Source organism: Neofelis nebulosa, chromosome 17, assembly GCF_028018385.1.
Source record: "Neofelis nebulosa isolate mNeoNeb1 chromosome 17, mNeoNeb1.pri, whole genome shotgun sequence".
Lineage (NCBI taxonomy): Eukaryota > Metazoa > Chordata > Mammalia > Carnivora > Felidae > Neofelis > Neofelis nebulosa.
In genome coordinates this window covers 7,368,362-7,379,600 of record NC_080798.1, presented here as the reverse complement: position 1 = coordinate 7,379,600, position 11,239 = coordinate 7,368,362, and the positions used below count along the sequence as shown (strand labels likewise).

Here is an 11,239-nt window from a genome sequence, read left to right as displayed (position 1 = left end):
GTCTCTGCCTGCAAGTATCCGTGTCATTAAGGATTTGAGTGAGTGGAGGGCAAAGGGTCATGGTCATTGGTGGTGCCTCTCCAGCATCATTTCTGCCTTCTCTCTCTTTGGTAGATTTTGATTGGCTTCAGCCCCTCAGCTAATGAGTTCCAGAGCTGTATGGATTCACAAGATGCTATTCCACTGGATAATGTAGCTCAGTGGTGTGAGGTATATCTAGATGAGTTGCTTTTCTCCATTACATGGAAGATCCTGGGTCTGTGGGGATAGCAATGGTGGGGAATGTAGAGCCTGAGAATGATACAAACACTGAAATACAGAGTGGCGGGGGGAGGGGGAGCGAGCTAAAGAAAATGAGTCCACGATGCCATCATTTGAGTAGCTGGATCAAAATTTACCTGATGCCCACTTTCACTTACATAAGCAACACAGCCCCCTGTATGTAGAAGCCAACGTGTGTTAGGTTCCTCACTCTGGTGATTAAAAAGGAAATGAAAGCTCTGATACAGAAATGATATCAAGGATCCAGGTACCCAGCACCCCAGGCTTCACCTTTCCAGAAAGATCTAAGAGCTCTATTTCCCAAAGGACTCTTTCACCCCAATCTTTAACCAGAATATCTCACATCCTTTCCTTCCCGGAGACAGATGCTGGTTGCCCTTGCTTTGGTTGTTTCCTCCTTCTTTGCTCTCAGACCCGCCTCCCACGACACAGGCTGAGATACTTGGTTTCCCAGCCTCACTTGCAGTGACGTGGCTAGTTTGGGGTCAATAAGGGGAATTTGCCAGTAGGCTTCCAGGAAAGTTTTTTCCTCGCTAGTGAGGTTGGTCGAGGGAAGGGGTGTGGGAAGGGAACCTTGCTCCTTTCCTTTTGCCTTCAGATACAGTTGTGTGAAGAGGTGATGCCTGGCACTGTGGCAGCCATCTTGCTACATAAGACAATATGCCAACCCACTGGGGGTGGCCGAGCAGGATGTAGAGAGCTCAGGTCCTTGATGGGGTCACTAAGTTGCTGAGCCAGCCTGAAACCACCATCCATTTTGCCACCATTTATTTTGTTTCTTGCGGCCAAGGGAATCTTCATTGATGCAGTCCCTAAATTTCCAATGAGAAACCCAGCTAAAAAAGAAAGACATCATTGGGGACAGCAGCTGCAAGCCCAGCCTTTCGCTGGCACCGAAATATGTGCAGTATTTATTGATTGCCTGCTATGTGCCAGGCTCTGTGTTAAGTGCTGGGGATAAAATGACACGCACAGTCTCTGCCTTCCTGAAGTTCTCAGTTTAGAGACGGAGTCAGAGGCTAAACAAGTATTTCTGTATTTATGTTCGAGGAGCAGAAGGGTCAGGGTCAAGGCAGGTTAGGGTCATGGGTTAGGGAAGGGTCTCCTAAGCTTGTAATGGTTACATTTTTAGGGTTTCTGGACCTGATCCCAACATTGGGGGGTTCCCCCTGTGAGAAGTAAAGGAGATGATTCATTTTCAGAAATACCAAATAAAAGCTGTGCTAATTAACAATAGATTTACAACCTATTGGAAATAGTCCACCACAATGGACTCCCAAACTCTTAGACACTTCACTTCCTGGTTCTTCCCCTCTCAGCTTTGCGGGCTTTGCAATGGGCATGTGCCAAAGAACAAAGGGAGGAGGGACTGAAAGTCTCTGCATCACCTCAGGGAATGTACATTTATTCCATTCAGTCTACTGTTTGCCTTATATGGGCATAGGCAGCTTCCGGGTCAGGCTGTAACCTCTGTAGTACTCAGCCAATGAGGGACCAGGGGAGGGACTTGCGTGCTAGGAGATAAATCGTCTGCTGTAACTGCCCCGAGTGTGCCTGTCCGTCAGATACTCCCTCTTGCAAGAACGTTGATTAAAGCCTCGCTTCACTGTGCTCTGAATCTCCACATCCCTCCTTTGATTGGGTTGATGGGCTTCTTTCTAGCAGCCCAACACCAAGCAATTCTCAGACACCAACTCAATTCTGACACTCTACCCAGAGGTAGGATCAGATTCTCCAGGTGAAGGGTGCAGTTCTACGAGATTACCACCTCCACACCCCACTTCAGACACCACCTGCAAGCCCCAAACTGCTACCTGTGCTCCTGACCGACTGGCTACACATTGGAAGTTCCAAAGACCTCTTCCTTAGATTTGGTTAATTTGCTAGAGTGGCTCACAGAACTCAGGGAAACAGTTATTTACATTGATCAGTTTATTAAAGGATACGATAAAGGACAGGAGTCAACAGCCAGACAAAGAGATACACAGGGCAAGCTCCCAAACAAAGGAACTTCTGTCCCTGTGGATCCTGGAGTCCAGCTTAGTGGTACGTGGGAGCACTCTGGTTCACCAAGAGTGGAAGCTCTCCCAAAATGGACCAAAGCACTGTTCCTATGGGTTTTCATGGAGGCTTCATTATATAATTATGATTGACTAAGTCACTGGCCATTGGCTGATTCAACCTCCAGTCCTTCCCCCCCTCCTGGAGATGGGTCTGAAAGTTCCAGATCCCCCATTTGCAGGTTTTACCCTCCAGGCAACCAGCCCCGCCTTTGGGGGCATCCAAAAGTCACCTTCATTAATAGCAAGAAATGGGTATTTTGCTTTTATGGCTCTGAATCATTTTCAGAAACCGTGGATCAAGACCAGATATATCTGCAAAACATATTTTGGTCATCTGAATGACCAAATATATATTTCCTATAAATCACTGAGGTGGATGGCACAGGGCAAAAAGTGGTATTTCAAGCAGAGCAACCTCTGGGGCAAAGCCCTGGAGGCCAAATCCAGCATCTGGCGGAAAAAAAAAAAAAGCCTTGTGTTAATTAAGGAGCAGGGGTGAAAGTGCAGGAGGGGGTGGTCAGAGGCCAAGAGGCCAAACCATAAGGCTTTGAAAATCACAGTGAGAATGCAGGAAGATTTCTGAAGGGCAAAGGGCAGCCACGGAAGGGTTTAAAGAGAAAAGGACACAGTCTGAGCTGTTTTAAGATGAAGACCCTGGGGACGCCTTAGCGGGCTCAGTCAGTTAAGTGTCTGACTTCAGCTCAGGTCGCGATCTCACGGTTCATGAGTTTGAGCCCCGCGTTGGGGTCTCTGCTGCCGGTGTGGAGCCCGCTTGGGACCCTGCCTCCTTCTCTCTCTACCCCACCCCCACTTGCAGACGCTCTCTCTCAAAAGTAAACATTAAAAAAACAAAAAAAAGACAAAGACCCTGGGAGCTGCATGGGGGTGGCCTGGAGAAGCAAGGGGACGTAGGAAGGCCCCTTGCTTGCCTAGAGGGTGTGCAAACCACACGGGTAGATCAGCGGGGGTCTCTCCCAGCCCAGGAGCCACAGCGGCTTGGTTGTGCAAATACAAGTGGAGTCTTCTGCACTGACGAGGAGACAGGAAGTCCCACTTTCAGGGTCCAGTCTTTAGTCACAGCAGGACAGGATGGCCCTGCCTACCAGGAAGTCCTACCCAAAAACTCCTGTGCAAAGCAGGTCACACCTGTGTGGCTGCCCGAACAGTCCTTGGGCCCCCACCCAGAGAGATGACTGGACTGGGGCCAGTGGCCTGGAAGAGAAAGGAAGGGAAGGAGACAACCTCAGAGGTTACCCTGAACGTGACATGCTGAATGTGACATGACTCACGCTTTTCTAGCGCTAGCTCACGCTATTCAGAAATTAGCCGGGTTCCCTTCACTTGCAAAAGGAGAATAAAAAAATGTTCACCCACCCTTGGGAGAGACAAGACATGCAACAACCCAGCTCTTTCAGGGAAGAAGACATTCGCTCCCACTTCAGAAAGAAAACGGGAGTTTTGCCAATTTTTATGGGAGAGTAAAGGAGTATTCTCTCCTTTGGAGGTAAGCTGGAATTTCACTCTTAACATGACAAAAATTGGGTGGGAATTCCTGTCCGATTTCTATATATTAAAAAAAAAGGGGGGGGGGGAAACTTACTAATTTTGTAAACCAACAAGTAAACCTGGAGGAAGAGAACTCAGACCGTCTCCTCTCCCTGATTAAAACATAAAAGGGGAGACCGGGTGGCTCAGTCGGTTAAGCATCCGACTTTGGCTCAGGTCATGATCTCACAGTTCATGGGTTTGAGCCCCGCGACAGGCTCTGGGCTGACAGCGCAGAGCCTGGAGTTTGCTTCGGTTTCTGTCTCTCTCTCTTTCTCTCAAAAAGTGAATAAACGTTAAAAAAAATTTTTTTTTTTAAATACAAAAGCAAACAAAAACCATAAAAAGTTCTACCCCTCTTCCAGAAGGCCACTGGGGCACCACTCACCTGGTGAGCCTTGTTTGGGCTAGGGTCCTCCAGCGGGACTTTGAGGGGCAGAGGCAGTGGGGTCTGCACTGGGGTTACACTCTGCATCTTCTTTTCCAGTGGGGGAACCACAGGTGGCAAAGAGGGGGGATGCTTCTTCGTCTTCAGAGAGTCTCCTGGAAAGAGGAGGAGAAACAGAAACACGCGATTGGCTGTACCAACATACTAACCCAGCCAATGAGCAGGGAAGCAAGGCTGAGAGGCGGAGCCTTCCTCTGATTGGCTGATATGGAGGTGGAGGCGGGATGAATGACCTGTGACTGCGCTGATTGGTTCAGCCCGGTCTCCAGCGGGTCTCTTCCTAGGGACCCTCCCAGATGGCCCCTCACTTACCCCTAAAGCTGCACAGGCAGCAGATGCACAGGTAGAGAAGCGCTGCCAGGAGCGCCAGGCCCAGTAGGGAACCCAGGACGATGCCAGCAATGGCCCCTGGGCTCAGGGTGGGGCCTGGAAGACCAGAGAGGATAATTAGAAGCAGGAAGAACCAGAGCTGGAGCCAAGTTTCCTAAGCTCCAACTATTTTATAGGACCCAAGAACCTGGGACCCCAGACTCTTGATTCATTGTGCATTTACTGAGTAACTGTGGCGTGCCTGGCACTCTACTGGTAACGATCCATTGGTGCGCAAACCCAGATACCTACTCTCATGGGGATTCATTTTCAGGGAAATCAGAAATGAAGGCACAAATTAATATCCTAAGTATGGGTTATGCTATGACAGAAACTAAATGTGCTATGACAGAAACAATGTGCTATCATAGATATAGAGTCAATCTTCTGCAAAGACTCTTATTTCCAAATAAGGTCACATTCACAGGTACTGAGGGTTAAGATGTCAATATCGCTTTCTGGGGGAGACACAATTCAACCAATCAAGTCAAGATGAGATCATGAGGATGGGCCCGAACCCAACTGGACTGGTGTCCTTACAAGAAGAAGACAGAGGTGTGCACAGGGAGGCTGTGGAAAACTGGAGGCAGAGACCAGGGCGCTGCAGCTACAAGCCAAGGAGCTCCAAGGATTCAATCCAAGGACTAATGGCCATTATCAGAAGCTGGAAGAGGCCAGAAAAGCATCTACCCAGAGTCCCAGAGGGAGCACGGCCCTCATTTCCATAGAAGGAGGACTGCCGAGTTGTGAGAGAGTATCTTTCTATTGGTTCAAGACACCAGGTTCATGGTACTTTGTTAAAGGAGCCCCAGAAAATGGATACAAGCAGAGAAGGGGGATAAACGAAACAGACTGAGGGTAGCAGCCCAGGAGAAGCCTCCAGCAGCCCCAACTCACGGGCCTGGTAGACTTGGCTTTGTGATGGGGTCCCTGGCTGGCCCCCCAGGGTGGGCAGGATACGGAAGGCCCAGGTCTCAGGGTTCCGATGAGGAAGGGGCACCACAGCTGACCGCTCCTGAGGCTCCAGGGTGAGCAGGGTGATCCAGTCCCTGTAGGTGGTGGCTCTACCCGGGTTGGGGCCTTCTGGTCGTGCCTGGACCTCAAAACCACTGATCAGGGCCCCGCGTTCCACATCCCAAGTCAGCACTGCTGCATCCCGGGTTCTCTGCAGCCTCCACGAGGAGATGGAAGGTCCTGGGGGAATTAAGGTGGGGGCTGGATTTGTGGGCCCTAGATGGGAGAGGGAAGGGGGCCAGGGACCTGGACCCATAGGTCCTGGGGTAGAGGATCTGGAGAGCCAGACTTCTAGGCCTACAAGAGGAAGGGGACTGAGGGCTTGGACTCTTGGATCTGATGGAGAAGGGGCTGGGGACCGGGTTTGAGGGAAGAGAGGACTTCTGGGTTCTGGGAAAGGAATGGACTCACCAATGAGGGTGATCTGGTTGCCCCCGGCACCCAGCGCCCCGCTGCACAACACGGAGTAATTTCCCAGGTCCCAATCCAGGCTGAAGTTGCTAATGAGGAGCCTGCGCCCATCTGGGCTGAGCCGCAGGCGACCCCCTCCTCCTGGGGCCACGGGCCGCCCTTCCCGGGCCCAAGATGCTCTGGATGGTGGAGGACAGCCAGTGACCTCCAGCGCCACCTCTGCCTCCCCCGACCGTGTTTCCTCCACCGCAGGACGAAGCAGCACCTCCCGAGGGGCCTCTGCAGGTAGAAGAAACCGGGCCGAGTCCAGACCTGACCCTGGAGTCAAAGACCAAGTCCTGCCCGCTTTGGTGAAGCAAAGAGCTGTGAAACCCCAACACGTTAGCCAAATGAGGAAGCACTGCCCATGTCTCAGTCCATCATCACCTGATCTCCTTGGCAAGGACTTATTAGATACATACTATGGCCCAGGTGCTGGACTGAGGAACTCATATTATTCTCAACCATTTATTGCTCTGGACACGTAGGAAGATGTCAGCCCTCCTCCTGGGTCCAGGAAAGAAACTGTGGCCCCTTCCCCTGCTTGAGGTATTGGTGCTTCTGTAGGTTTGAAGACAAAGGAAATCTCTTTTCCTGGAGTTAGAAGTCCGCCTTTCTCATTTCCTAAAGGAGCTAAAATGTATACCCCTTCCCCGGGAAACAGGAAAGAAACCCCACCAGCTCTCACCCGGGGTAACCGTGCAGGTGCGCGTGGTCACCAGGTGGCGAGCGAGGCAGGTGACGGGGACGCCGCTGAGCCGGGGGTGAGCGGGGACAGCCGCCTGGAGCGCAGAGGGCGCCGGCCCTGCGCGGACGCCTTCAGGGAGACCCTGGAACTGCAGGGAGGCCGCGGGGACCCCGCCGGGCCACGAGCAGCGGAAGCGGAGGCTGCGGTCCCCTGGACCGCCTTCCACTGAGCACTGTGGGGACCCCGGAGGCAGATCTGTGGAGCAGAGGGAGAGAACAGGGGCTCGGCCTCTCTCCCCTCGCCCCTCCAGCCCCCTCATCTCCGCGTGTCACGCCCACCCCTCTTCACCTGGACCCGCCCCATAGGCGTCCCTTTTCCCAGAAACTTCCGGGCTGAGTGGGCAGCGGCAGCCCCACTGACTGCCCCTCTCTCCTAGGAAAACATCTTTGCACGGATTTCTTTCCTTGCAAACATAACCCCCCCCCCCTTCCTTTCTAGTCCTCCTTCTTCCACCAAGTTACTGGGAGCCATCAACCAGACGTCTATGCCCCTACTGGTGCGACACCCCTCCCCCCGACCTCTTCTAAGATAACTCGGCCCATTCTACAATGGCCCAGCCCCCTTCTCTAATGACTCCTCCCCTTTCCCCAGGTAATTTTTAAAAAAATATTTATTTTGAGAGAGAGAGCATGAGCGGAGGTAGGGGAAAGAGAGAGGGAAAGGCTCCCAAGCAGGTTCTGCGCTGTCAGCACGAGCCCAAGGTGGGGCTCGATCTCACTAACTGTGAGATCATGACGTCAGTTGAAATGAAGAGTCGGTAGCTCATTGACTGAACCACCCAGGGGCCCTCAGGTAATTTATTTGCTGATCCCACTTAACTGGCCCAAGCAACTGAAACTCCGTCCCTTTCCGGCCTCCACTCTTCACCATTTGATCCTCCTCTTAATTTGTTGAGATTGCTCCTGGCCCGGGAATCTGGCCCCCTTCCCCTCTCGTGACCTTCCTCACCCAGTCGAACAAGTCCCGCAGGCCCTCGTTGGCCCCGCCGCTTTTCCCGGGCATCCCCGCCCCTTTTACGGGGAGTCTCCTCCCTCCCTTGCCGGCCCCGCCCCTCTGGTGCGGCCCCGCCCCCTCGGCGTAGCCGGCTCCGTCCCGCCCGGGCCCGCTCACCTGCCACGGTGAGGTTGAGCAGAGAGCGGCGGCGGCGGCCTGTGCGCGGGTTCGCGGCGAGGCAGGCGTAGGCGCCGGCGTGGCCCGGCCCGACCGCGGGCAGCAGGAGACGCGGGCCGGCGGGCACGGCGGCCTCCGTCGGGTCGGCCAGGCTCCACGCGATGTCTGCGGGCGGCCGCGAGGCGGCGGAGCAGCGCAGGGTCACGTTACTGCCCTTGGTGACATAGAGGGCGGGGGTGGCGTCGCGGTCCGAGGAGACCTTGATGACCGGAGGATCCGGGCCGTCTGGGTGGGGGAAGGGGTCGCAACCGGGAGAGTTGGGGTCACCCGGGACTCCGCCACGACCCGCGAGGACTGGACCTCCAACAAACCCCCTCCTCCCCAGGAAGTCGGGACCCCGAGCGCCCAGATCCTAGCCCCCGACCGGAGGCATACCCCGACTCACAGAAGACACTGACGTCGGCCGCAGCCTCAGCGTGGCCGAAGGGGCTGCGGACGCGACAAGTGTACCGGGCGTGGTCGCTTCGCACAGGGTGCCCGATGAGCAGCTGGTCGCCCTCTGAGCGGATCCGCGGTGGCTCCGCTCCCTCAGGGTCCGCTGCCTCCAGGGTGCGTCCGTCCCGGCTCCAGCTCAGCTCCCCGCGACCCGGCCCCCACCCTCTGCAGCGCAGCCTGAGTTCGGCCGCCCCCTCCTCTATCTCCGGGGCCTCGGGCTGCACAGACAGCTGGGGCACGGGCTCTGGGAGAAGGGGAATGGGCTCAGGACCGGGTCCCTGGCCCCCTCGTCCCCCAGATCCAGGACTCCAGGCCCCGGCCTTCACTCCTCACACCCAGGACTTCAGGGCCCCAAGCCCAGGATTCCTCCTTCTCAGGGACCCACTAAGTCCCCCCAGGGCCCGCCCCCCGCCCTCCCTTCCGCCACCCCCTCTTCTCCCAGAGACCCGTGATTCCAAGCCCCCAGGAGTCTTGATCCCCAGGCCCAACTTCTCTCAAGAACCCCTGTCTTGGCCCCCAGCCCCTATTATCCTTCCTCCCTCTAGCCTAGAAGTCCTCTCTCCCCTGTCCAGGAACCCCTTCCTCAGGGGAGAAAACAGGTCAGACAGCAGTGATCTGCCCAAAGGTCTGGCAGAGCAGACCCTGCGGCCTGCACTCTGGACCTCGGTGCCCACTTACCATATACACCCACCATGAACTCCCGAATCTGCCGGGAGACCCCAGCCCGAATGACCTCAGCAGTGTAGACCCCAGCATCCTCTAGCTGGGCAGAGGCAAGTTCCAGGCTCCCCTGGGCCTGGTCAAACCGTAAGCGGTCCCGGTGAGCAGGATCCAAGCTGATCAGGGGGGCCCCCGGCCCCAGGCCTCCAGCTGCCAGCACCTTGGAGCCTCGGCGCCAGACCACCAAAGGCGCAGGAGGGCCAAGGCTGGGAACTGGAACCAGAGGGAGCTGGATGGTGGTCCCCACTAGTACCGACAGAGGCCTCCCCACCTGCTGGGGGAAGCTTTCCACTGGGTGGGCTACTGCAGTTACTTTGGATTCGGGGTTCTGGGCAGATATTTTAAGGTCCTGATCCTTAGGGGAGAATTGTGAACCTGGGGTCTCAACTTCAGCCTCCAGGGCCTGAGCAGAAATGTTTGAAGCTGGGGTCTTAACCGAGGACGGCTCTGAGTTTTCGGCAGGAACTTGAGAACCCAAGATATCAGAAAATACTTCGGAACCAGGGACCTCAGGGACGGTAGGAGGATCCGGGCTCAACTTTTGGCCCTCAGCAGAAACGTTTGACCTAGGCACGTCGTTAAAATTTGAGGCCTCAGGAAACCGTTTGGAATGAGGGATAGCAGCAGTGGTTTTTGAGCCTGGAGACGGCTCTGGAAATTTCCAGTCGGGGGGTTTCATGGAGGAGACTTTCGAACCTGGGCCCTGGAAAGAGCTTTCTGAGTCCAAGGAGAAATTGGTTTGCTGAACTCCAGAAGAGGCTCTGTGGGTGACGACCCCTGCTCCGGAGGCTGCAAGAAGAGGAGGGGAGGGCGTTGGGGAGCTGCCAAGAGGGCGGACTGGTGGGGAAGGGGCTGCGCAGGGGACTTACCCAGGAGCAGGAAGAGCAGCAGAGCCCGTGAGGTGTCCATGGTGCTGGCCGCACCTGTGAGGACACTGCAGCCAGACTCCAGGACCTGCACCTGTGCCTCCCAGGTCGACAAGTCCGACAGGACTGGTAGCTTCCTGGGCGGGGAAGGAAGCCAGACCCAGAGGGAGGTGCCCCCACCCCCAATCTAGCGGCAGAGCCAGCCACCCCCACCCCACTGGTCCTCGTCAGCTGGTCCCATCTGCCTCTGCTCTCCCCACACGCGAGGTGAAGGTGGCGGGAAAGGAGTCCCCGTGGAAACGCGGTGGTAGCAAACCCGTGGGGAAGGCAGCCAGGAAGACTTCTTGGAGGAGGGTGAGGTGACCCTTCAGAGAGTCCCACCTCTGATGGTCTTGGCCTCAGTTCAGGCTTCCTCCTCCTCAGCTTCCGGCTTCGAGTCCACTCTGTCCTGCCTGCAGCACCTGCATTTGACCCTGCTCCCGCTCTGCTCCAACTCCTCCCATGGCTCCCTGCTGCCCTCAGAACCAAGTCTCGATTGGCTCCCTCCCACCCAGTCCCTCTCCAGAGACCCATAGCTGCATCTCCGTGCCCCCCAGGGCCTCAAGTGCCCTGCATCCCCTTAAACTCAGCGTCTTCCCTCCAACACAACCCCCTTCCCGGGCTCTCCATCTCAAGTGCCATTGCACCATCTACGCAGAGGCTGTGGGGCGTCTTCCCTCCTCTCTCCCCCTCCCCTCCCGCTCTGCCCCCTGAATCTCTGTCACAGCCTTACCTCTGGGTTCCCACTGGCCAGACCGTAGCACAGGCCCCATCCGCTCTGCCTCCTCCCTCCAGCCTCCAAATCTCCACCAGTGCCAGTCCCTGGATCCTCACATGGCCCCTCTTTCTGCCCCTGCCCCTCCCACAGCTCCCCTGTGCCCTCAGGAGACATCCAAGGACCCTTCCAGACCCCGAGTGGCCCAGACCCGCCCACTCCAGCCACACCCTCCACCCTGTCACTCTTTGAATACCCTGCCATTCTCATGCCCCATCTGTCCCCTCCCAGATTTGCGGGCACTCTTCTCTACCTGGAATGTTCTGGTCACTCCCTGCCCCCCCCCCCCCACAACTTGTCCTGCAGCCTCACCTG

At 55.8% G+C, this 11,239-nt stretch overlaps 1 protein-coding gene across 1 annotated transcript; it reads right to left on the bottom strand.

Moving 5' to 3' along the window:
• Positions 1 to 2,196: 2,196 nt before the first annotated feature.
• On the bottom strand, positions 2,197 to 11,174 carry VSIG10L (V-set and immunoglobulin domain containing 10 like). Its single transcript, XM_058708306.1, has 10 exons — positions 10,114 to 11,174; positions 9,203 to 10,033; positions 8,475 to 8,768; positions 8,030 to 8,314; positions 6,860 to 7,114; positions 6,133 to 6,411; positions 5,605 to 5,901; positions 4,651 to 4,764; positions 4,279 to 4,433; positions 2,197 to 3,557 (listed from the first exon to the last, which is right to left on the bottom strand). Exons 1-10 carry the CDS (start codon positions 10,151 to 10,153, stop codon positions 3,486 to 3,488), a joined length of 2,622 nt encoding a protein of 873 aa, XP_058564289.1. The 5' UTR covers positions 10,154 to 11,174; the 3' UTR covers positions 2,197 to 3,485.
• Positions 11,175 to 11,239: the final 65 nt, after the last annotated feature.

What these genes read in the sequence shown, in the direction of transcription:
- VSIG10L (XM_058708306.1), bottom strand. Translation starts at nt 10,153, where the DNA reads ATGGACACCTCACGGGCTCTGCTGCTCTTCCTGCTCCTGG. An exon ending in GGCCGACGTCAGTGTCTTCT is followed by an intron (nt 8,315 to 8,474) that starts GTGAGTCGGGGT and finishes TCCCCCACCCAG; the next exon opens with ACGGCCCGGATCCTCCGGTC. An exon ending in CACCTGCACGGTTACCCCGG is followed by an intron (nt 6,412 to 6,859) that starts GTGAGAGCTGGT and finishes TTCTACCTGCAG; the next exon opens with AGGCCCCTCGGGAGGTGCTG.